The 26343-nt window shown below is 51.5% G+C and overlaps 1 protein-coding gene across 1 annotated transcript in view; it reads right to left on the bottom strand.

Moving 5' to 3' along the window:
* LOC136962751 (unconventional myosin-XVIIIa-like) overlaps window positions 1-26343 on the bottom strand; it is a 58985-nt gene that overhangs the window by 8139 nt on the left and 24503 nt on the right. The window contains 26 exon segments of the mRNA XM_067256615.1: window positions 53-139; window positions 1120-1233; window positions 3082-3195; window positions 3356-3502; window positions 4267-4371; window positions 4687-4764; window positions 4766-4798; window positions 4916-5116; window positions 5828-5951; window positions 7655-7809; window positions 8144-8271; window positions 9201-9318; window positions 9502-9621; window positions 9706-9795; window positions 10348-10491; window positions 13797-13925; window positions 15870-15935; window positions 17903-18012; window positions 18145-18367; window positions 18823-19009; window positions 19102-19261; window positions 20038-20179; window positions 21805-21891; window positions 22902-23094; window positions 23526-23616; window positions 24191-24370. Coding sequence (XP_067112716.1) covers window positions 53-139; window positions 1120-1233; window positions 3082-3195; window positions 3356-3502; window positions 4267-4371; window positions 4687-4764; window positions 4766-4798; window positions 4916-5116; window positions 5828-5951; window positions 7655-7809; window positions 8144-8271; window positions 9201-9318; window positions 9502-9621; window positions 9706-9795; window positions 10348-10491; window positions 13797-13925; window positions 15870-15935; window positions 17903-18012; window positions 18145-18367; window positions 18823-19009; window positions 19102-19261; window positions 20038-20179; window positions 21805-21891; window positions 22902-23094; window positions 23526-23616; window positions 24191-24370 — 3326 coding nt within the window.

Genomic DNA, 26343 nt, shown 5'->3' with positions numbered 1-26343 from the left:
AGAGGGGGGGTAGGGGGAGTGGGGGAAGAGAGAGAGGTTAGGGGGACTGTACCTTGTCCTGGACCTCCTGCTTATCCTTCTGAGCTTCCTCCAGCTGGGCCTGCAGATCACTGATCTGGCTCAGGTCCCTGGCAGACTGTACACACACACACACCATACACAGAGAGAGAGCAGTCAGTAGGTGTGTGTGGTCTGTATATTGTGTGCATGCCTGTTTGTTTGTTTGTGTGTGTGTGTGTGTGTGTGTGTGTGCTACATGTGTATTTAAGATATCAACTAAACGTGACAATGTCACAAAACAAGCTCAAGTAATATGTCCGTGTGTCCTGTAATTTACAGGATGAGCAGTGAACAGCCTCTACCCCTGAACAGTGAGAGAAGAGAGAGAGAGACACCCACACATGCAGAGAGAGAGGAGAGAGACGCCCACACATGCAGAGAGAGAGGAGAGAGACACCCACACATGCAGAGAGAGAGAGAGAGACGCCCACACATGCAGAGAGAGGAGAGAGACACCCACACATGCAGAGACAGAGGAGAGAGAGACGCCCACACATGCAGAGAGAGAGGAGGAGAGAGACGCCACACATGCAGAGAGAGAGGTGAGAGAGGAGAGAGAGACCACCCACACATGCAGAGAAGAACAGTTTTGTAAAAAGAAAGCATGAATGCTGGCACCCAGATTGTGTCACACTAAATAGAGGAGAGAAAAGAGAGAGGAGAGAAGAGAGGAGAGAGAGAAGAGAGGAGAGAGACAGGGAGAGAAGAGAGAGAGAGGCTAGAGGCAGGAGTCTAGAGTCTGAAGACTACAGGCAGGAGGCTAGAGGCAGGAGGCTGGAGGCAGGAGGCTAGAGGCAGGAGGGTAGTCTGAAGACTAGAGGCAGGGAGGCTAGAGGCAGGAGGCTGGAGGCAGCAGTCTAGATGCAGCAGGGTAGAGGCAGGAGGCTAGAGGCAGGAGGCAGCAGGCTGGAGGGGGCTGAGCTGGAGCATCAGGCGTGACACAGAGCTGGTCGGACATTATCAAGGCCCGGTCCAGACTGAGCCGGGAGGACAGCGTTACCTAGGAGACAGCAGGAGGACAGCGTTACTGGGAGACGGCAGGAAGACAGCGTTACCCTGGGAGACGGCAGCCTTGTGCTTCTTCATGAGCTCATTGAGGTCCTCCTGGTCCTCCTCCATACGAGACTGGAGATCGTTCTTCTCCCTCTGCAGCCTGCTCACCTGCTCCTCCAGCTAAGAGGAGGAGGGAGGGGGGGAAGAGGGTGGAGGGGAGGGAGGGGAGGGAGGCGGTGAGGGTGGAGAGAGGAGGAGGGAGAGGGGAAGAGGGGGGAGGGAGGGGGTGAGGGGGGAGAGAGGAGGGAAGAGGGGGGAGGGAGGGGGAGCGAGGCGGTGAGGGGGGAGAGAGGAGGAGGGAGGGGAGGGGGGAAGAGGGGGGAGGGGGGGAGGGGAGGGAGAGGAGGGAGGGAGAGGGGAGAGAGAAGAGGAAGGGAGGGGGGAGAGAGGAGGAGGGGGGGGAGGGGGAGAGAGAAGAGGGGGGGAGGGGGGGAGGGGGGAGGAGAGTGGAGAGAGGAGGGAGGGGGGGGGAGAAGAGAGGAGGGAGGAGAGAAGGAGGGGGTGGGGTGGGAGAGAGGAGGAGGGAGAAGAGAGAGGGGAGGGAGGGTAGGAGAGAGGAGGGAGGGAGGGAGGGAGGGAGGGAGGGAGGGAGGGAGGGAGGGAGGGAGGGAGGGAGGGAGGGAGGGAGGGAGGGAGGGAGGGAGGGAGGGAGGGAGGGAGGGAGGGAGGGAGGAGGGAGGAGAGAGGGAGGGAGGGAGGAGAGAGTGTTATCGCAGGTTGTTTTTCAGGCCAGAGAAAGTAATCAATGTCCTGATGGTCCTGTCTGTGTGGCCCATCAGAGCTCTCCTGGTCGTGCTGCTCGTCAGGCTGGTCCTGTTCTACAGGAGCCCCTCCAACATCATCAGCTCTGACTGGCTCATTTAGAACTCCCACAGAAAGACAGCTTGCCTCACTGTATAGCAGGTCCTGAGGGGTGTGTGTGTGTGTGTGTGTGTGTGCACGTTAGGGCTGGGCGATATATTAAAAAAAAATACATCTCGATATTGTCAAAAAAATCACGATATTCGATCCTGATATGTTTGCATTTGCATTTAAATAAAAAATACATGATTTTTCTTTTGCCCCATTAGCAGGGACAACAAGAGAGCAAAATAGAGTACCTGTGTGCGTGTGTGTGTGTGTGTGTGTCTGTGTGTGTGTGTGTGTGTGTGTGTGGACACAGAAGAGCCAGATGGTGATCTTAAAACACAAGCAACACAAGGACCAAAAAAAAAAAAAAAAAAAAAAAGGAATATTTTTAATTTATTTTTTTATATTCGATATTCACGATATTTTGAAATTTTACATCGTCGTCAAAATTATTGCGATATTATCGCTAATATTCGATATATCGCCCAGCCCTAGTGCACGTGGACATGTATGTGTGTGAGTGCAGGTGTGTGTATCTACTAAACTGGTAAAAGTGAGGCTCAGGTGCAGCCAGGGGCAGAGAACCTGCTGTCTGGAGGATTGCCAAGAACTCTGCTGCCAAACACACACTATATAAACACTCACTGTATAAACACACTATATAAACACACACTGTGTAAATCATGTTCTTCATATTCCTGCTCTCCTGCTGCCCTCAGTAAAGATGTCATTCTAACACCATCTGGAATGATGTCTGTCAACAAGACAAGGTGTACAGTCTGACTACTGTAGTAACCTTGCCAAGTAAAAAAGCTAGCTGGACATAATGACTATGCAAAACTCTAACTAAATGAACTCTGCAGTAATGAGACTGCTTTTGTGTTTTAGGATACTTCAGTGACAGTGTTTACCTTAGCTTTACACTTCCAGACAGCAAGTTAAAAAAATTGCAGCTCTGCACAGCTCTGGTTTACGGGGGTGGGCCAGTGGGAAGACTAACAACCAGAATATCTCCCTCCATCTCTCCCCTCCTCTCTCTTTTATCCCCAATCCCAAAACTCCCTCTCCCCTCTGTTCTCTCCCTCCATCTCTCCCCTCCTCTCCGCCCCTCAGACTCACAGATATCTTGACTTTGACCACGTCCTCCATCTGGATGTGCAGGTCTTCTATCTCCAGCTCCATGCCCTTGCGAGCCTTCACCGCAGCTGCACAGGTGAACTCTGACTCCTCCAGCTGAGAGTAGGAACAGGGAGGAGGAGGGGGGAGGAGGAGAGGAAAAGAGGATTATTAGGCCAAGGTCAAAGATAATTCCAAAACTTCCCAGAGCGGGGAGGGTGGAGTATTGGGAAAAAGGAGGGGGGAGAGGGGGGATGAGAGGCGATGGAGGATCTACCGTGTTCTTCAGCTGGGCGATCTCCCTCTTGCTGGGGGCATTGTTCTTCAGATGGTCCAGCATGATCTGAGCATCGGCCAGCAGCACCTTGGTCCTCTTCAGATCCTTCCTCAGCTTCTTCTCTGTCTCCACATCCCTTTGGCCCACCTGGAACACAACACAGTGAGACAGAACCACCTGGAACACAACACAGTCAGACAGAACCACCTGGAACACAACACAGTCAGACAGAACCACCTGGAGACACAACACAGTCAGACAGAACCACCTGGACCACAAAACAGTCCAGACAGAACCAGCTGGACCACAACACAGTCAGACAGAACCAGCTGGAACACAACACAGTCAGACAGAACCACCTGGAACACCACACAGTGAGACACAACCACCTGGAACACAACACAGTCAGACAGAACCACCTGGAACACAACACAGTCAGACAGAACCACCTGGAACACAACACAGTGAGAAAGAACCACCTGGAACACCACACAGTCAGACAGAACCACCTGGAAACACAACACAGTCAGACAGAACCACCTGGAACTCAACACAGTCAGACAGAACCAGCTGGAACACAACACAGTCAGACAGAACCACCTGGAACACCACACAGTGAGACACAACCACCTGGAACACAACACAGTCAGACAGAACCAGCTGGAACACAACACAGTCAGACAGAACCACCTGGACCTCAACACAGTGAGACAGAACCAGCTGGAACTCAACACAGTTAGACAGAACCAGCTGGAACACAACACAGTGAGACAGAACCAGCTGGACCACAACACAGTGAGACAGAACCACCTGGAACACCACACAGTGAGACAGAACCACCTGGACCTCAACACAGTGAGACAGAACCACCTGGAACACAACACAGTCAGACAGAACCAGCTGGGCGGTACCTGGTCCTGGGTGCTGAGCAGCCGGGCCTCCAGGTCTCTCCTCTCTTTGAGAACTTTCTGTTTGTCATCATATTCTTCCTCCAGCTGCTGCTCCAGCTGCTTGAGCTACACACACACACACACACACAAACACACACACACAGAGGAGGATCAGGAAAGATGGACACCCACACCCCTATCCATCAAGCTAAATGGCTCCTCTGGTAGTTGTGCCAGAGAGCTGTAGCAGTGCTGCATCAGTACGTAACATCCAGATACTCCCGACATGAACACATTAAGATGACAGGCTGATCTGAGATCTGGAATGACTGCAGCTCAGCGCTTATCTAACGAGGTATGCCAAGGTATGCCAAATCCTGAACACAATGTCATGTGACGCATGGTCGGGTGCAGCGATTGCAGCCTTTGGGTGCAGCCTACCTTCTTGCTGCAGGACTGTCTGAAGTCCTCCACCTCCTCCTCCTTGCTCTCCAGCTCCTTACAGTGGGTCTGCCGGGCCCCTCTCCATCTCCATCTCCAGCCTCAGCTTGGCCTGTCACACACACACACACACACACGGATGGTCCCACCAGCTCCAGTATGTGGATGGTCCCTACCTGCTCCAGTATCTGGATGGTCCTACCTGCTCCAGTATCTGGATGGGTCCTACCTGCTCCAGTATCTGGATGGTTCCAGCCTGTTCGTCCAGCTCCTCCTCCTGGTCCTTGACCTTGGCCTCCAGCTCGCGCTGCAGCTTGCGGACCTTGGACAGCGACGCCTCCTCCTTGGACTCGTGGGAGGAGAGGTCCTGTAGCTCCGCCTCCAGCTGTTCCACCTTCAGACTGGCCGCACTCAGGTCCACTTCCTTATCCTGAGGGGGGAGATGGAGGAGAGATACAGGGGAGAAAAAGTGAGGAGAGGAATACAGAAAAAGAAACAGACAGATAAAGAAAGATACAGATATAGATATATATAGAGAGAGACAGATAGAGATGTATATATAGAGAGATATATAGATATATATAGAGAGAGATATATATATAGAGAGATAGAGAGACAGATATAGAGATATATATATATAGAGATATAGAGATAGAGATATAGAGATATAGAGAGATATATATAGAGAGATATAGAGATAGAGAGAGAGGTTATAGAGAGAGATATACAGAGAGAGAGAGAGATAGAGAAAATAAAGATACAGAGACATAGAGAGAGAAAGAGGAGAGAGAGAGAGAGAGAGAGAGAGAGAGAGAGAGAGAGGAGAGAGAGAGAGAGAGGAGAGAGAGAGAGAGAGAGAGAGAGAGAGAGAGAGAGAGAGAGAGGAGAGGAGAGAGAGAGAGAGGAGAGAGAGAGAGAGAGAGAGAGAGAGAGAGAGAGAGAGAGAGGGGAGATGCAGAGATAGTCAGAGGCACGTCCATGCAGCAGGACGGCAGAGCAGAGGTGACGGGGACAGGGACAGGGTTCCACCAGGGAGTAGGTCTGACCCTGTCATCCATCATCTGAGACTGTGTTAGACACACGGGAATGTGTGTATATCAGTGTTCACACGTGTGTGAGTGTGTGTGTGCGTGCTCCCTACCTGCAGCTGCTGTCGGAGACTGAAGATCTCTCCGGTCATCATGTCCTTCTCCCTTGCCAGCTTCTCTCTCTGGGTCCTCTCTCTCTGCACCTCCTCCTGGGTCTGGCTCTGCTCCAGGTCAAACCTGGCACACACACACAAACACACACACAAACACACACCCAGGGTCAGAGGTCGGGAACAGGCCTTTCTAAACGACGGGAGGACTGGCGGCAAGTCTGGTGCCTTTTAAGGATGATGAATTATTGAAAGTCTGAGTGCTTTTGTTTGAAGGTAAATCATTTAGTTAGGAGTTCATCCTCCCATCAAGACTGTTACTACAGCAGGTCTGTTACTACAGCAGGTCTGTTACTACAGCAGGTCTGTTACTACAGGAGGTCTGTTACTACAGCAGGTCTGTTACTACAGGAGGTCTGTTACTACAGCAGGTCTGTTACTACAGGAGGTCTGTTACTACAGGAGGTCTGTTACTCCAGGAGGTCTGTTACTACAGCAGGTCTGTTACTACAGCAGGTCTGTTACTACAGCAGGTCTGTTACTACAGGAGGTCTGTTACTACAGCAGGTCTGTTACTACAGCAGGTCTGTTACTACAGCAGGTCTGTTACTACAGCAGGTCTGTTACTACAGGAGGTCTGTTACTCCAGGAGGTCTGTTACTACAGCAGGTCTGTTACTACAGGAGGTCTGTTACTACAGCAGGTCTGTTACTACAGCAGGTCTGTTACTACAGCAGGTCTGTTACTACAGCAGGTCTGTTACTACAGCAGGTCTGTTACTACAGGAGGTCTGTTACTACAGCAGGTCTGTTACTACAGCAGGTCTGTTACTCCAGGAGGTCTGTTACTACAGCAGGTCTGTTACTACAGCAGGTCTGTTACTACAGCAGGTCTGTTACTACAGGAAGTCTGTTACTACAGGAAGTCTGTTACTCCAGGAGGTCTGTGTTTTCACCTCATCATCTGATCTGCATTCAGCTTTAAATGTTACCAGTTGGCTGTTCTTTAGAAAACGTGATTGCATCTCAATCTTGAGAACAGCGCTGCTGTTCGTAACTTTTGGGCCCCAACACTAAGCTGCATTCTAGAGTGTTCCCAACTGTCGACTTCCTGTGATTCTCCTCTGCCAAGAAGAGGCATCTCTAACATTTGCGCAGCTGAAAATCATTACTCCAACAGAGCATCTTCACTTACCCTCAGGGGAAGGATCACTTTCTGCCATCGCCTCTCAAGTGCTGCGACTCTGACTCATTTCCTCCTGCTAATGCAGCTCCTCAGACCTGTTCTGCCTCTCGTCCCTGTTCTCCAAAGCAGCTGACCTGATCCCTGTGTGTCCAGGTGTGTGTGTGTCCAGGTGTGTGTGTCCAGGTGTGTGTGTCCAGGTGTGTGTGTCCAGGTGTGTGTGTGTCCAGGTGTGTGTGTCCAGGTGTGTGTGTGTCCAGGTGTGTGTCCAGGTGTGTGTGTCCCGGTGTGTGTGTGTCCAGGTGTGTGTGTGTCCAGGTGTGTGTGTCCAGGTGTGTGTGTCCAGGTGTGTGTGTGTCCAGGTGTGTGTGTGTGTCCAGGTGTGTGTCCAGGTGTGTGTGTCCAGGTGTGTGTGTGTCCAGGTGTGTGTGTCCAGGTGTGTGTGTGTCCAGGTGTGTGTCCAGGTGTGTGTGTGTCCAGGTGTGTGTGTGTCCAGGTGTGTGTGTGTCCAGGTGTGTGTCCAGGTGTGTGTGTGTCCAGGTGTGTGTGTCCAGGTGTGTGTGTCCAGGTGTGTGTGTGTGTCCAGGTGTGTGTGTGTCCAGGTGTGTGTGTGTGTCCAGGTGTGTGTGTGTCCAGGTGTGTGTGCACCTCCTCTGCTTCTTCTCCAGCTCGTGGTTGCGTCTCTGCTGTTCCTCCAGGTGCAGCTTGGTGTCCTGCAGCTCTGCAGTCATCCTCTGACTCTTCTTCTTTAGCTGCTGCATGCTCCTCTGCTGCTCCTCACTGTCCGCCTGCAGCTCCGCCAGCTGACACACACACACACAGTTTACTAAAAGTTTGACAACAGCCAATCTGAGTGCCAGGTGAGATGATGCGTTACATCATCAGTGCATCTGATGAGAAGAAATTCTGCAACGATTCTGTTTATGATGACAATAATATCCCCTCATCCCCTTTATTCCCTCCCCCTTCACCCCCCATCCTCTCCTCTCCTCCCCCCCTCCTCACCCTTCTCTCCAGGTGTCTCTCCCCCCTCCTCACCCTTCTCTCCAGGTGTCTCTCCCCCCTCCTCACCCTTCTCTCCAGGTGTCTCTCCCCCCTCCTCACCCTTCTCTCCAGGTGTCTCTCCCCCCTCCTCACCCTTCTCTCCAGGTGTCTCTTGGCCTGTTGCTCTGTCTCCAGCTTGTCCTCAGACTCCTGCTGGAGTCTCTTCTTGGTGAACTCTGTCTCTCTGATCGCCCTGTCGTACTTCAGACGCCACTCCCCACCTGGGTGGGGGGGGGGAGAGGGGGGGGGGAGGGAGAGGAAAGGGGGGAGGGAGAGGAAAGGGCGAATCAAATGACATTTGTGATGACAGAGCCTTTAATCCAGGACTGTCTGCCTGCATGGAGGAACCAGCTTTGAGCGGCTGAAGTTGGTATCAGCAGCAACACTGCAGATCTGCTGGAGTCTAGACGAGATGCCAACAGATCTGGAAACTTCCCTCAAACAAACTTCTTTCATCAAAACCTAAAGCTCTGAGTAGTACCAGGCAAGCTCTTTAAGACTCAGGAAGGAAGGAGGGTTTTTAAAAGAAAGTTCTCAATTATCCAGTGCTCAAACTGCAGAAAGCAGGAGACTCCACATACTGACAAACCTCCAGGCTACAAGGTCAGTCAGCATTTCAACCACAATGGTCTTCATCAAGTACAATCACCCTGAGGGGGCTGGACGCCAGAGGGCTGGAGGTCAGGGGGGATGGATGTCAGGGGGATGGAGGTCAGGGGGGCCTGGAGGTCAGGGGGGCTGGAGGTCATGGGGGATGGAAGTCTAGGAGGCTGAAGTTCTGGGGGCTGGAAGTCTGGGCGGCTGGAGGTCAGGGGGGCTGGAGGCCAGAGGGCTGAAGGTCAGGGGGCTGGAGGACTGGGGGGCTGAAGGTCTGGGGGGCTGGAGGTCAGGGGGGCTGGAGGTCAGGGGGCTGGAGGTCAGGGGGGGCTGGAGGTTAGGGGGGCTGGAGGTCAGGGGGGCCTGGAGGTCAGGGGGGCCTGGAGGTCAGGGGGGCTGGAGGTCAGGGCGGATGGAAGTCTGGGAGGCTGAAGTTCTGGGGGCTGGAAGTCTGGGGGGCTGGTGGTCAGGGGACTGGAGGTCAGGGGGGCTGGAAGTCTGGGGGCTGGAGGTCAGGGGGCTGGAGGTCAGGGGTCAGGAGGTCAGCGCTCACCTGAGTCGTCCTCGTCATCGTCCAGCTCCCCGTTGAGCTCTGCTGTCCTGATCAGACGAGCCTCCATCACCTCCATCTCCATACAGCCCAGCTGCTTCTTCACAGCATCCAACTTAGTCTACACACACACACACACAACTACAGTTTACATGTGCAGTCAGTTTGTCTGTCTGTCTTTGTTTATCTGTATGTGTGTGTCTCTGGTGAGTGTATGCCTGTGTGTGTGACTGGGGTGTGTGTGTGTCTGGTGAGTGTATGCATGTGTGTGTGTGTGTGTGTGTGTGTCTGTGGGGGGGTGTACCTGCATCTCCTTCATGTCCTTCTCCAGTCTTAGTCTCTCTGAAGTTTCTGTCTCCAGCAGCTGGGACGCTGATTCTCCTGTGTTCCTCTCATCAGCCAGCTCAGCCGACAGCTCCGAGATCTGCTCTCACACACACACACACGTCAGTATACCCTCTGACCAGGTCCTCCGCCCTCCCCCAGTACAGACCCCCAGAGGACCCACCCTGCTCTCCAGACTCTCGCCGTTCTGCCTCAGCTCGTTCCTCTCCTTCTCCACCTTCTCCAGCTTCCCTCTGAGCAGCAGGATCTCCTCCTGGAGGAGAGAGAAGGCCAGGGCGGTCAGACAGCCCAGAGAGAGGAGCAGCAGCAGGCGGCCTCCGACGCCCACACACAGCCCCAGGGAGACCAGCCATGCCACCACGCCTGCCCACAGCCGCCAGCCCATCCCTGCTCCCAAACACACGACGGGAACAAGGAGATGAAGAGCTGCAGGAACGGCGTTCTCTGCAGAGATCACTCAGCGTGTTATGCAACGCGGAGGAGAGGAGCCAGGGCGTGGGCGGCAGGCAGATCCTAGCCTCACACACACATAGTCTCTGCTGAGGGGCCTGCTCACAGACAGCAGGTCTAACCAGGCGTCCAGGCCAGCAGGGCAAGCTGCTGCTTCACTGTGTCAGCGTTCTGTACGTTGTGTGTCCTTAAGGAATATGTTCAGGTGAACGATCACATGAGCAGAGAGAGACAGGCTGATGGACAGAGAGAGACTGATAGAGATACAGACAGATAGACAGGATGATAGACAGGATGATAGATGGAGAGAGACAGACAGATAGATGAAGAGAGAGACAGACAGACAGCTCCTTACGTCCTTATCTTTGAGCTGTTCCTCGGTCATCTGGACCTGGACAAGGGGTCTGACGGTGGTGAACAGTCTCCACCAGGGCCAGCCCTTCACTCCCCGGTTCTTCTGGATGTTCTTCTGGATGCAGCGGATAGCCCGGTCCTGGACCTGCTCTCTCACACACACACACACACACACACACACACACACACACACACACACACACACACACACACACACACACAGTGTGTCTGTCAGCCATGCTGTGGCAGGAGACAAGCCACAGATCTGCTGCTCCATGACTGGAAGCACTTGTTATTCATTAAATCAAACATCAATATCTGTTGGCAGCCATGGCGCTGTGTTCTTCTGCATTCTGCAGCATGTGTGTGTGTGTGTGTGTGTGTGTGTGTGTGTGTGTCTGTGTGCACAAGGAGCAGATTAAGGGAAACCCAATTAGCGTTGCTCCATTCTGAACATCAAGCAGAATCTGGCCCGAAGGCAGCCTGTATGGCCAATTAGGATTTGTCACACCATGAAAGCTTTAACCCACTGCGAAATGCAGTGAATCTCTCTCTCTCACACACACACTCAATAGGCCTCATTTGTGATGTTTAGCCCATAATAAATATGACAAACAAAAGATTAGGACACTTGAGTGACAGCAATACACAATGTGAGGGGTTCTGACTGAGACAAAGCTGGGAGAGAGAGGATCCAGACTACTGGGAGAGAGAGGATCCTGACTACTGGGAGAGAGAGGATCCAGACTACTGGGAGAGAGAGGATCCTGACTACTAGGAGAGAGCAATGTCATACTAGATGTCACTATTGGCTGAGTCCTAATGATTCTGAAGTGACTGGTCCAGGATCAGCCCTCTCTCCCTCTCTCGATCAGGGACACGGCAGGTTCTCAGACACAGGAGCTCCATCAGTCAGGGGATGAAGGGACCATCCTGCTCTAGACAGCAGTTTCCTGTACCACAACAGAGGCCCCTCCTCCTCTAGACAGCAGTTTCCTGTACCACAACAGAGGCCCCTCCTCCTCTAGACAGCAGTTTCCTGCACCACAACAGAGGCCCCTCCTCCTCTAGACAGCAGTTTCCTGCACCACAACAGAGGCTCCTCCTCCTCTAGACAGCAGTTTCCTGCACCACAACAGAGGCCCCTCCTCCTCTGTGTTCTGGTTTCTGGTTGGTGTCTCTGGGTAAACACTGCCACCTGCTCCTAATCCCCCTCTCTCCCTCTCAGCCCTGCAGCAGGAGAGCTTGCACGCCCCCCGCACGCCCCCGGGACAGGGGGAGAGGCAGGGCCTGATGAGTTTCATTATAGAGTCGTTACTGTAAGACAGGCCTGTGGGTGAAAACACACCAAGTTAATCTGCCTTGTGGAGATGGATGAGGAGCCTCCCACAGAAATACATCACTTCACTGCCTTTGTCCAATTACAGCAGTCAGAGGTTGGTGAATCTGGAATAACTACTTTCTCACCAACGGCACATTTGCCTAGCGGGCGATAAGTGCTAAGAAACCCTCCTGCTGGTCGGTTATCACAGAGAGAACTGCCAGTATCAAAAGGTGCTTTTTTTCCACTGAAAAGTAAAACAAATATAGCTTACATTACTTTCTACTGAAAGCATACAATCTTGCATGTGAATATCCCTCATGTTGTACACAGGTTTTCAGATACAGCAAGCTGCTGAATGAGGACATTCATCAAGTGCAAAACAGCAATGAGGTTGAGAAGAGTGAAGTCTGGACCATGAAATAACTTCATTTTATCACAACACACAAATCGTATTATTCTAGAAACACGTTTCCATTTGTCCACTGAAATAGGAGCCGTAGTAACTGACGTAAACTAATCCTTGTGGCGTCCAGGAGAAATATGATCTCTGCTCTCGTATCTCTCATCTGAAACCCCAGAACTACAACTTAAGTTACTAACAACTTAAATTCAGAAAATATCTACAAGAAGAAAATAATGATCTTTTCAGCACTGCTGCATTTAGAAAGGGGAAATGCATAAGGGCATTTGTGAAAAACGTGCCCTTGTGCTAATGGATGTTGTAACCGTGCAGCCACCTAGAAAGCTGCCAGGTTTCCCCATCATTCTGACCTTGCAGAGGATTAGAAACAGCTACGCTTCCAGCCGGACCAAAACTTGAATGATGACCTTTCAACTTCATAAGAGGAAAAACCCTGGCCTTTGGTTGGCTCCTATCTTCAAACCAATTCCCATGACTCAGAAGCTGCTTCTCTTGCCATGGGGGGGGTGGGAGGGGAGCCAGAGATAAATAATAGGAGTGAAGATAACAAAAACAAACAGGGCCAGCTACAAAACAGAACCACCTAGTAAGACCTTCCCAGGAAGAAACAGCCACGGTTCTGAGGTTCAGAGTTGAGGATCATGAAGTCCAGAAGGGGTTCTGAAGCAGGGGTTCTGAAGCAGGGGTTCTAAAGCAGGGAGTCAGCAACGCCCCCTGGAGGAGGCTGGGTGTAATCACAGAGACATCACAGCCAGGACAGGGACAGGCCTACTAGGATGGAGAGAAGGGGCCAGCCTCACAGACAGATGAATGGATGTAGGGATGGATGAAGTGAAGGCGTGCGAGACAATGACCCATAGGACGGATGGACAGGGGGCGGAGATTGAGGATGACATGTCACTTCCTCGTCCCAGCGGCCACGGTGATTGGTTGGATGAGGGATGGGTTGGCCTGATGGATTTACAGAGTCTCTCTCTGATTACTTTCAGATTTACAGCAGCGTTGTGTCTACAGCTCAAGCATGCCACAGAGCACACAGCCCCTGCTGTCGCCTAACCCTCATCAGTTACGGACTTCTCCACAGCAACACCTCACTCTCCACAGCAACACCTCACTATCCACAGCAACACCTCTCTCTCCACAGCAACACCTCACTCTCCACAGTAACACTCTCCACAGCAACACCTCTCTCTCCACAGCAACACCTCTCTCTCCACAGCAACACCTCACTCTCCACAGCAACACCTCACTCTCCACAGCAACACCTCACTCTCCACAGCAACACCTCACTCTCCACAGCAACACATCACTCTCCACAGCAACACCTCACTTTCCACAGCAACACCTCACTCTCCACAGCAACACCTCACTCTCCATAGTAACACCTCACTCTCCACAGCAACACCTCACTCTCCACAGCAACACCTCACTCTCCACAGCAACACCTCACTCTCCACAGCAACACCTCACTCTCCACAGCAACACCTCTCTCTCCACAGCAACACCTCTCTCTCCACAGCAACACCTCACTCTCCACAGCAACACCTCACTCTCCACAGCAACACCTCTCTCTCCACAGCAACACCTCTCTCTCCACAGCAACACCTCACTCTCCACAGCAACACCTCACTCTCTCCACACTGGAGTGTGTGTGTGTGGTCCTGTACAGTAGTGTGTGTGTGTGTGTGTGTGTGAGGTCCTGTACCTTCCTCTTCTTGAAGGCCTGTCTTGCCAGGTATCCGGAGCAGGCAGCCTGAAACAGGGTGATGTTCCTCCTGGTCTGCTCATCTCTCTGTTCCTCCAGCTGAGTCAACGTACCTGCTCTGAAGAACAGCTGCAGAACACACACACAATCAAACATACACACACACACACAAGCAGACACACACACAGCTTAGATCAGCTCAGCACTTCAAGACACACAACCTGTCATTGCATCAAAGCCCAGTTCAAACAAAACTCCTCATCTGTTCTTCAAAAGACATCCTGTTTGTTTGGCACTTAAGTTGATTAAAATCCAATGTATTGAAGAACTATTAGTACAGACCAGAGTGTCCTTGTAAAAAAATAAACTAAATTAATTAATTAATTAAGAAGTATGGCTCGTTCCAGCCCAGTAAGAGCCAGCAAGATCTACAGAGCTCTACCCCAAACCTTGAGGAGAAACTATGTTTGAATCATTAGATTACACATGTTGGACACAACAGTCAACCAAGTCCCTTAGGGGTCAAAGGTGTGACATTAAAACAGCCAATAGGAACCCCCCCCCCAGCAGAGAGAGGGAGGAGAGGACTGTGTGAGGATTCAACCACAAGGAAGACAGACAGCTGAAGATTCAATTTGGTCTGTTAGAATCTGGCTCCACAAAGCCGTTTAGTCTTACTACGTGACCCCCAGTGAGCGAGTGTGTGTGTGTGTGTGTGTGCGTGTGTGTGTGTGTGCACGATACAGTAACATGACATCAAACTGATAAATCATAGGTCATGTATCATCATGGCAGCAGCTATGTAACGGTGCAGCCAGCTGGGAGCAGAGCTGCTGTAATTGGCATTCTGCAGGGGTAGCTGTTGCTAGGAGGCGGTTGGAATGCTCTGTGAATGACCATCTCGGCGCTAATCCACTCCTGAGCCGGGTTCAAACCCAGCGCCCCGGAGGCAGCGGCAGCCTGGTAGTAATCACCCTCCCTACCACGTCCTAATAAGCTCCACCACAGCAGCTGGGAATCTGTCCTGCGCTGTTCTCTGCTCAACACACAATGTTTCTTCCTTGATTTCTCTTCTTGGCCGGAGGCCACCTTCCATCTGACGGGATTAAACCTCGGTGTGCCAGGCTCTGTTTACCCTGATTAGTCTACAAGTAGCAGGGTGGAAGAGCACAGACAGGTCCATCACCTGGGAGGAACGTGTCTGAAAGGCAAGAACACTCAGCTGTGTCTCACCAGGGGGTCTGGAGAGAGACCCCTCTGATCCTGGTCTCACCAGGGGGTCTGGAGAGAGACCACTCTGATCTTGCCTTCTAGTCCACCGCCAGGAGACCAGCAGGACACACACACACACACACTCGTACACGGGCAGCACTTGGCAGTGAGCTCAGAGACGAACACAAACACATTCCTCAGGGGTGTTTAGGAGGAGGAGTCAGCATTCCTGCTTCTGCTCTCTGCTGTGGTCTCTCTGCTGTGGTCTCTCTGCTGTGGTCTCTCTGCTGTGGTCTCTCTGCTGTGGTCTCTGTGCTGTGGTCTCTCTGCTGTGGTCTCTCTGCTGTGGTCTCTGTGCTGTGGTCTCTCTGCTGTGGTCTCTGTGCTGTGGTCTCTCTGCTGTGGTCTCTCTGCTGTGGTCTCTCTGCTGTGGTCTCTGTGCTGTGGTCTCTCTGCTGTGGTCTCTCTGCTGTGGTCTCTGTGCTGTGGTCTCTCTGCTGTGGTCTCTCTGCTGTGGTCTCTCTGCTGTGGTCTCTGTGCTGTGGTCTCTGTGCTGTGGTCTCTCTGCTGTGGTCTCTCTGCTGTGGTCTCCCTGCTGTGGTCTCTCTGCTGTGGTCTCTCTGCTGTGGTCTCTCTGCTGTGGTCTCTGTGCTGTGGTCTCTCTGCTGTGGTCTCTGTGCTGTGGTCTCTCTGCTGTGGTCTCCCTGCTGTGGTCTCTCTGCTGTGGTCTCTCTGCTGTGGTCTCTCTGCTGTGGTCTCTGTGCTGTGGTCTCTCTGCTGTGGTCTCTCTGCTGTGGTCTCCCTGCTGTGGTCTCTGTGCTGTGGTCTCTGTGCTGTGGTCTCTCTGCTGTGGATACTCACCCTGCTCACACCCATGTGATAGCTGCTCTTCTCCAGGTCCAGACACTCTAGCAGCTCCTCCACCGCCTGGAAAAACCCCCACACACACACACACACACGTTACTTCCTGTGAGTGGAGCTTCAACAAACCTTCACTGACAGAGAAGATGCATGGTTCCATGCTCCCCTCCCTTCCCTGGCTGGCCCCACCATGAAGGACCTAGTGGGGGGAGAGAGAGAGAGACCCAGAGAGAGAGGACAGAGAGACCCAGAGAGAGAGGACAGAGAGAGCCAGAGAGAGAGGACAGAGAGAGCCAGAGAGATCCAGAGAGAGAGGACAGAGAGAGCCAGAGAGAGAGGACAGAGAGACCCAGAGAGAGAGGAGAGAGACCTAGAGAGAGAGGACAGAGAGACCCAGAGAGAGAGGAGAGAGACCCAGAGAGAGAGGACAGAGAGACCCAGAGAGAGAGGAGAGAGACCCAGAGAGAGAGGACAGAGAGAGCCAGAGAGAGAGGAGAGAGACCCAGAGAGAGAGGAGAGAGAGACCCAGAGAGAGGACAGAGAGAGCCAGAGAGAGAGGAGAGAGACCCAGAGAGAGGAGAGAGACCCAGAGAGAGAGGAGAGAGAGACCCAGAGAGAGGAGAGAGAGACCCAGAGAGAGAGGAGAGAGACCCAGAGAGAGAGGAGAGAGACCCAGAGAGAGAGGAGAGAGAGACCCAGAGAGAGGAGAGAGAGACCCAGAGAGAGAGGAGAGACAGACCCAGAGAGAGAGAGAGCCAGAGAGAGAGGAGAGAGAGATCCAGAGAGAGGAGTCAGAGGCAGACCCACCAGGCAGCTGGTCCTCCAGAACCCCCCTGCTCCAGGCCTGTTCCTCCGGGCACCATGGTGGTCTGCCCCCCAGAGCAGACGTGAACACATGCAGACGGACAGACAAGGCTCCTCACCCTGCCTGCCTGCCTCTCTCTGCCTGCCTCTCTCTGCCTGCCTCTCTCTGACTGCCTCTCTCTGACTGCCTCTCTCTGACTGCCTCTCTCAGCCTGCCTCTCTCTGACTGCCTCTCTCTGACTGCCTCTCTCTGCCTGCCTCTCTCTGCCAGCCTCTCTCTGCCAGCCTCTCTCTGCTGCCAGCCTGCTTCTGCTGCCAGCCTGCCTCTGCTGCCAGCCTGCCTCTGCTGCCAGCCTGCCTCTGCTTCCAGCCTGCCTCTGCTGCCAGCCTGCCTCTGCTGCCAGCCTGCCTCTGCTGCCAGCCTGCCTCTGCTGCCAGCCTGCCTCTCTGCCTCCGTGTGTGTGTTCCTCTATGCCCTCCTCCTCTCTGCGCTGGGCTGGGGGTGAGGGGGGACAGGAGCCCTTGAGCCCCCATCCTGACAGGATCCCCTCGACTCCAGAGGGGGCTGGCCCCCTGAACACTGAGGGGCTTTTGTCTGGCGACGTTTCCACGGAAACCCAGCTCCGAGACGCTGACACAGGGGAAATCTGCTTTTCTCTCACTTACCCCCCTTCTCTCACGCTTTCACACTCCATGCTGAAGTAGCTTTTGTTGTGTGGGCCCCTCCTCCTCCCCTCCCTCCTCCCCTCCCCTCCCTCCTCCCCTCCTCTCTCTCCTCCTGCAGAGGGCTCATACACAACTGACCCTCATTGATGGTTAGCCTCCAAAAGGAGCTCTCATTAGCCAGTCAGCCTCCAGGTTGGGTTTCACACAACACTTTCCCCAGCAGCCTCCCAGCCTGTCCCTCACTCCAACACACTCACACAGCAGCAAGACCACTACCTGATCAGAGCAAGACCCAGAAAGCTGAAAGCCTCAGGAGGGCCTGGTGGATTCAGAGTGCTGATCAGAGCACACTGAGGTTTGGGCTCTTTTAGTGCCCCAGACATACAGAGAGTCTGTGTGTGTTCTGGTCTGGCTGGAGAGAGGCGGCCAGGGCTGATGAGGTCATCACTGTGTGCCTGAGGGGCAGAGCTTTCTCTGCTGTTGAAGGGAAACTGGTCTCATAGTGTGTACACACACACAGACACTGGGTACACTAAAACACACACACCCCCCCAGTAGCTCACCCTCTTTGCGTCCTTCACTATGTAGTTGCGTCCGTGTTTCTTGGTCAGGTGGGGCGCCAGCACGTCGAAGCGCCGGCGGAACTCTGAGAAGACCATGTGATCAGGGTAACCTGGGAAACAGGACAGACAGGCGCAAACGATAACAGGTCTGGGTTAGTCTGAGGTGAGAGGAGGTGTCCTGGGATGGAGGGAGGTGAGAGGAGGTGTCCTGGGGTGGAGGGAGGTGAGAAGAGGTGGCTCACCTTGCCTGTAGATCCTCAGAGCGTCCAGCAGCTTGGAGCCACGGAGCTGGGCCCGGAGCAGGGCCACGTCCAGCTGCATCAGCCCAGCGTCGACCCCCTCCCCCTGGGCAGGGGCCGGGCCCTCGCTCCCCTCCCGGACCAGTGCCCTCAGGGCATCAGCCTTGGGCAGCAGGCAGTGGACGAAGTGAACCCTGGACCTGCGGACGGTGTCCAGAAGAGCATCCTGCAGAGACAAGACCACACAAGGGAACTTTTCTCAGAAAACTTTTCTCAAAACCTTTTTTCTAAAATACTTTTCCAAAACCTTTTTTCTAAAATACTTTTCCAAAACCTTTTTTCAAAATTATTTTTTCTAACCCTTTTTTCCGAAATTATTTTTTCAAACCCTTTTTTCAAAATTATTTTTTCTAACCCTTTTTTCCGAAATTATTTTTTCAAACCCTTTTTTCAAAATAATTTTTTCTAACCCTTTTTCCGAAATTATTTTTTCTAAAGCTTTCCAAACTTTCCTCTCAAAGAAGAGAGGAGTATAGAGAAGCTGTTAACAGACTAGAGCACAACAGGGTAAAGTAGAGTAGAGTAAAGTCCTCATTGAACCTTTCTAAAAAATATATTTCAGAAATATGGTTTCAACCTTTAAAAGCTTTTTTGGGGAATTTTCCCCCCAAATCTTCTCACCACTTGCAGCTTGATGTGGACACAGAGGCTCCTCTTGCGCACGGCGGCCACGCTCGTGGTGAAGGTCTTCCTCATGCTGCTGGCTCTCCTCAGCGCCGGCAGAGACACGCCCTGCAGCCCCGCCACCGAGCCTGACAGGAAGCTGGCCCCGCCCGCACGGCCCGCAAACACACCACTCAGGCTCTTCCTGCAGACACAGGGGTCAGGGGGGGGTCAGGGTCAGTCAGAAGAGGTCAGGGGGGCTCAGGGGGTCAGCATCATCAGGGGGAGGGGCCTTACTTCTGGGACTCCTGCAGCAGATTGGCTGCGCTGCTGGAGGCGGGGTTGTAGCGGGCGTGACTGAGCCAGCCTCGGGCGTCATACTCCACCCAGTCCGTCCCGTGGCTGTGGCCCAACAGGAAGTGATGCGCTCGCTCACTCTTCAGGAGTATAGAGGGACCTGATTGGTGGAAGAAGAGGTTGTTGTTGATATTATGAAAAAACATCAAACTGGAGGAATGGAAGCGTACAACAGTCTTTAATAGTCAGGAGTCAGGTGGCTGAGCGGTTAGAAAATCGGACTAGTAATCAGAAGGTCACTGGTTCAATTCCTGGCCGTGCCAAATGACGTTGTGTCCTTGGGCAAGGCACTTCACCCTACTTGCCTCGGGGGAATGTCCCCGTACTTACTGTAAGTCGCTCTGGATAAGAGCGTCTGCTAAATGTTAGTAGGAGAGATGTTTAGCAAGGCGCTAGCTACATCTAAATAATGATTAATTGAATCCATGAACCGCAAAAAGCTTTTATTTTTAAACTCTAACTTTTTTTTTTACAGATAACTTATTAGATATAGAATTTCTATACAAGCTATGATGTTTATATGGAATGTCTGCTGCACAACTGTGTTTAACTGGTCCACAAACAACAGTGACACCACAAGGGATTAGACTGTTGCACATGCTGTTGCAACTGTGACATCATAAAAGCTCAGAGATCTGGGTTCCAGAACACGTATGACATCATACAGGCTCAGTCAGAATGTGCCACAGGCAGCAACGCCATAGCAACGGCTCAGACGGAACTCTCAGATTCACACTCGCACTACCCTACAGTTGTTCAGTTAATTATTCAGTATTATTCAGTGTGCATGTGTAAATGTTTTTAAATGTATATATACACACACACATAAATACATATATTCTACAGTATATACAGTGTGTGTGTGTGTGTCCTGACCTCTGCCCTCCCCCTCCGCAGGGCCGTAGTAGCTGAACAGGCGTTCCAGCAGGGAGTCCTCTGACCCCGCCGGCTGCAAGGCCTCCTCCTCCATGAGCCACAGCAGCCCCCGCACCTCCTCTGTCCTCGCCACGGAGCGCACCTGACACACACACAGAGAGACCTACAGTACCTCCACATACTGACTCACCAGAGAGACTTAGACAGCCCCTCGCACCCCCCACAGCCCAGCCAGACCCTCAGATCAGCCTGAGATCAGATCAGCCAGTCTGTTCCAGAGGATTCAGTACAGAACTCTTCTGATGCTCCTGTCTGTCTCTCATCCTGCTGTTTCCGCCACAAACTCTACTCATGAGGCAGGAAGCCTCTGTGTGGGTTATATTTGCCTTTCAAACACTCTATTCTTAACCCCTAACACCTTTTAGAACAGAAAACCTTTTTGTTTTTCCAGCCAAGCTGTTTCTTCTTCTCTAGAGGAGGAGAACCGCAGGAACAGACCATTAGGCATGGCTGTCAGCAGGAACAGGCCATTAGGCATGGCTGTCAACTGATTGGACGGCTCAAGACCACTCCAGGGTTCAAGGGTCAGTCAGACAACCGAGAGCTCTTCTGCTTTTATCAGAACAACAGTCGCATTGTAATTGAGCTCTAATTGAGAGAAAAAAGCATTTTCCTGTCCTCAGGGAAAGATAAACTAAATTACTGGCCTCAAACACACACAAACACACCCACACACAAACGCCCACACAAACAAACTATTTTAATTTTGGTCACGTCTTTTTTCATTGTGGTTTCAAGCACATCCAGACCAGGATGTTGGGAACTCTCTGGTCTATTCCACAGGATCAGGATGTTAGCATCTCCCAGAAGACATTCTAAACGCATGCAAATAGTTTGTTTTTCGTGTCAAGGTCAGATGATCGTGTTATCCAGTCTATTCCTGGTGACTCTGGGGTTTGATAGAGAGGGCTGGGGTTCCAGATGCATCTGTCACCAAGCTCTTCTCTGACTCGCTGATCTGGAACCTGCTGCAGCAAGGACAGCAATCACACGACAAAGCCCTCAAACCAACCACACAGGAATCATGACAGGTTCCCTCTGCCTCACACTCCAAATGCTGTCAATCCGAGTCCAGGGAATGGTGAAGGAGAATAGATTTCTTCATGTGGAAGAGTCCCATGTTCACCTACATGCTCAGTCATTTGTCAGTTATTGTTCCTTTACCAATCTCATCACTGAGTCAAACCCAGCAGGTATCAACCTCCCAGTCAGGCACAGCCTTCTTGGACTGATTGAATACAGGTTTAGATTATTTAATACAGGTTTAGATTATTGAATACAGGTTTAGATTATTTAATACAGGTTTAGATTATTTAATACAGGTTTAGATTATTTAATACAGGTTTAGATTATTTAATACAGGTTTAGATTATTTAATACAGGTTTAGAAACTGCCAAATAGGAGCAGGACCAAATCGTTCTAATGTTCCTGGACTTAAAATGGCAATAAATTACATTTAAAATGTAAAATGTTGGACCTAGACTGGTTCCCCTGGTTTCCCAGGTTCCCCTGGTTTCTCAGGTTCCCCTGGTTCCCCAGGTTCCCCTGGCCCCCCCGGTTCCCCTGGTTCCCCAGGTTCCCCAGGTTCCCCTGGTTCCCCAGGTTCCCCTGGTTCCCCAGGTTCCCCCGGTTCCCCTGGTTCCCCTGGCCCCCCTGGTTCCCCTGGCCCAGTGGAGGGGGAGCGAGGGTGTGTGCAGGGCCCTTACCAGGGTCTGGCTGGAGGCCTGGTCAACAGCCGCCACAGACAGGGAGCAGCTGGGCTCCAGGTCATCCAGCGCAAGCTCTATATTCTCCTGCATGAGAGAGAGACAGACATTATTAACAAACAAACAAACAAACAGCATTAAAGACAAATGAAAAACAGTATTAGTGGTCCATTAGGTGATTGTCATTTACAACACAGACTTAAACAACACTTGTCCTGTCTCAAATATGGTCACACAATAACAATGTTATTATTATTATTATTATTATTATTATTATTGTTAGATATAACATATAACACAATCTATTATTTATGAGTGTCTGAAATATGTTTTCACAATCCGTGACAAAGGATCCTAGAGGGGGTTTGGAATGTGGGTAAGAACCTAACTGAGAGAGCACCATTTCCCTTCATAAGGCAAAAGAGCACAGATCCATTATATCAATGGAGGATGAACTGAATAGAAATAAATGGTGCTAAAAACAGGGATACATAACAGCAGTCAGGCAGGGGAGCTGTTTCAGCCCACAGGGCCAAGGACAGACGACCAGAGGGATGACATCTAGCATCAGCAAAGGAGGAGGAGGAGGAGAGGAGGAGGAGAGGGGGAGAGGAGGAGGAGAGGAGAGGAGGAGGAGAGGGGGAGGAGGAGAGGGGGAGAGGAGGAGAGGAGGAGGAGAGGGGGAGAGGAGGAGGAGGAGAGGAGGAGGAGAGGAGGAGGAAGATCACTGCAACTGTGGAGTCGACAGTGTGTTGTGGTTGTGTTACTGGAATGTGGCAGACAAGTGCGGGAGGGAGTGTGCAGGTGTGTCCGCCTGAGTGAGTGTGTGTATGAGTGTGTCTGTATGTACTGTATGCAAGTATGTGTTTATGTAACGTATGTATGAATGAGTGTGTGTGTATCTAGGAGTGTGTGTGTGTCTCTTCCAGCTCTCTCCTGTACCTCTTTGTATCTCTCCAGCTCTCTCCTGTACCTCTTTGTATCTCTCCAGCTCTCTCCTGTACCTCTTTGTATCTCTCCAGCTCTCTCCTGTACCTCTTTGTATCTCTCCAGCTCTCTCCTGTACCTCTTTGTATCTCTCCAGCTCTCTCCTGTACCTCTTTGTATCTCTCCAGCTCCTGTAGGAAGGTGCGCTGGTAGAAGAGGGCTTGCAGGCGTTCCTGGGTGTAGTTGTGGCACAGCTCCTCAAAGGTGGCGCCGCGCTCCTGCTTCACCAGACGAGGGTTCTGGGAGCCAGGCGTGTCGACCACCAGGAGGGAGCACAGAGAGTGCTGGCTGGACTTGAGGGCCCTGACACACAGACAGGTCGCAGAGAGACAGGTCACAGAGAGAGAGGTTACAGAGAGAGAGGTCGCAGAGAGACAGGTCACAGAGAGACAGGTCACAGAGAGACAGGTCTCAGAGAGATACACCACAGAGAGACAGGTCACTAAGAGAGACAGATCGCAGAGAGACAGGTCACAGAGAGACAGGTCGCAGAGAGACAGGTCACAGAGAGACACACCACAGAGAGACAGGTCACAGAGAGACAGGTCACAGAGAGATACACCACAGAGAGACAGGTCTCAGAGAGACAGGTCTCAGAGAGACAGGTCTCAGAGAGACAGGTCACAGAGAGACAGGTCTCAGAGAGACAGGTCACAGGGAGACAGGTCACAGAGAGACAGGTCACAGAGAGACAGGTCTCAGAGAGATACACCACAGAGACGTGTGGGACTAACCTGTTGATGAGGGAGATGAGGAGGGTGAAGAGTTCAGAGTAAAGGCCAGATGCCGTGGCCTCTAGACACTCCATAGCTGTAGCCTTGGACCCTGGTGAGGGAGCACCCACACACACACACGTTAACTCACACATCCACAGCATCAAAACCCAGCAGGCACAGAAGTGTTCAGTGTCTGGCGAGGCTGAGTAGTACTGTAGTACACCTGCTGGGGATGATCACCAGTACAGCTGCAGCAGCAGCGTACAGGGCTGCTGCTGCAGCTGACTGTCCTTCAGCAGTGTGGGTCAGTATCTGATCAGCTCTCACCGAAACTAGACATGAGGCCAAAAATCAATGAGAGGCAATTAGCATGTGAAGGGCACCGTCTAATGGCACGACAACAAGCCCTCCACTCTAAACAGCGGTATTCCTTAATAAGTAATTAACACCATATGGGTTTTAACAGTAACAGGGAAATGCTATTTCCCTAAGGTGATGAGCGTGTGGGTCTTTGTGAATGTGTGTGTATGAGAAAGAGTGTGTGCGTGTGCATGTGTGTGTGTGAGCATGACACTATATGCATGTATAAGAGTGTGTGTGTGTGTGTGTTTGTGTGTGAATGAGCCTGTATAAGTTATATATATATAAATAAGTGTGTGTGTTTGTATGTGTGTGTGTCATACCCGCAGCATCCCCCGTGTCGTCGGCACCGGGGCGCAGGGCCCCCCCGCGGGGCTGGGCCCCCCCGCGGGGCAGGGTGGCCTGGGGCTTGAAGATGGAGGAGGAGAGCTCCTCCAGGCTGCAGCCCAGCAGGTAGGCAGCCTTCTGGGCCCACTCGTGACGCGCAAACTGCCTCCGCCCAGCTGGGACACAAGAAATGCAGGCATCATCTCCTCTGCCTCCGCCCAGCAGGGCGCATCTGCTTCCAGAGGACAGCTCTCCACCGGGTCACACTGACCCGGACACGGGAGCACACGCACAGTGATAACTTCATATTGTACAGCTAGGCTGCACAAACCCACCCACCAAAAACACTGTTCTTTCTTTGTGATAGCAATCAGACTTATTACTATGGTACTGTTTTAGTTCTGTTAGGGTTAGGACTGTTTTAGTAAAAAAAAATCTGACAGCTCTTTTTTCCATTTTAACAAAGACACAATTCTTCCAAAAAACTCTCATTCCAGTCTGAGATGTAACTTCTGGAAGCCAGGCCTCAGCTGCTGAACAGAGTTTTCCCTTTAATCTGGAGGGAAGCTGATGAGAGAGTGGATAGGGATAGGAGCATGTTTTAATTTACAGACAGTACTGAGTGGAATCTATTCTGACTTGAGAAGGAGAGCGGGGAACATCAAACAGCGTGCTTCTGACAGCGCAGCACTGGGATCTCCACGTTTCATCGGCCCGCCGGAGCGTCACATGTTCCATGTTTCGACAAGCAAGAGGGTTGTGAAGACGATCAAAGCCAAGACAGAGAACTTCATTAAAATGCTAATGACACACAATGTCTGCGAGCGCAGATAGAAGCTAGGGAGACGGAACAATACAAATAAGAAGAATGAGGGTTTTACCTTCATCTGTGTCTGCAGCACAAGCGGAGCAGCATGCGGAGCAGCAAGCACCATGTGAGTGAGAACGACATGTTAGAACACAACAGATAACAGCGGATCTTCGTAAAAACTGCATCTACAGGTGTTCTGTCAAACACAGGCGCTTGATGTGTGTTTACACAAGCGCTCTCTCACAATCACATACATTGTCACCACTCAAACACTGGCCAAACAGTCAACAAAACAACAACAAAGGAAGAGAGCCATGCTTTAGGGACAGTGTTCATGCTTTAGGGACCATAGATATATATAAACACTAGATGTCTTACGGCGGAGTCTAGAACGTCCGCACATGGCGGCCATCTTGCTACAGTCAACTCGCTCACCCATAACATTGTGTTGAATCTACATGTACTTTTTAAATGACCATATAACTTGCTCAATTTTCAACCGATTTTGAAACGGTTTGGTTTGTTATCAACGTCAGAGATGTCGGTATGCCACTGCATACTTATGAATAATTATGTTTTTTTTTTTTTATATATATATATATAGAATAGAAGTATGCAGTGGCATACCGACATCTCTGACGTTGATAACAAACCAAACCGTTTCAAAATCGGTTGAAAATTGAGCAAGTTATGGTCATTTAAAAAGTACATGTAGCATCAACACAATGTTATGGGTGAGCGAGTTGACTGTAGCAAGATGGCCGCCATGTGCGGACGTTCGACTCCGTTGTCCGGAAACGCGGACGAGACATCTAGTGTTTATATATATCTATGTTAGGGACAATGTTCATGCTTTAGGGACAGTGTTCATGCTTTAGGGACAGTGTTCATGCTTTAGGGACAGTGTTCATTTGAGGGTTTAGGAAGGGGCAAGTGAAGCATAGGTCTGATTCATTGCCCTCTTCATAGTCGACATGAGAAAGATGGAGAACTGAAGGAAGGTTATGGAGTAAGGCTCCTGCTGCCATCTTGTGTTCAGACATGACTCAGCTGCACAGGCTATGACAGGGTATCCATCAACTGTTGGATCAGGTTTGATTTTAGAAGTTGTAAATACTACTCTGTCATCCTACAACAGACTTGATCTAGGCATGTTGCTGTGACAACTAAACACCCAAGGAAAAATTAGAGCCTGAAAGAGGAAAGAGATTACACGAAAACACAATCCAGAATCCCTCAGGAGAGGAATACCACCGCTGATCTTTACCATCCTCCTCTACGACGGATACTGCGGAGAAGGTGAATGTTACACCAGGTAAGTAAACACAGCAGACATCC

Source organism: Osmerus mordax, chromosome 19 (genome assembly GCF_038355195.1).
Source record: "Osmerus mordax isolate fOsmMor3 chromosome 19, fOsmMor3.pri, whole genome shotgun sequence".
NCBI classification, from domain to species: Eukaryota; Metazoa; Chordata; class Actinopteri; order Osmeriformes; family Osmeridae; genus Osmerus; species Osmerus mordax.
The sequence above is the reverse complement of the archived record's forward strand: the minus strand, read 5'-3'. Positions and strand labels throughout refer to the sequence as shown.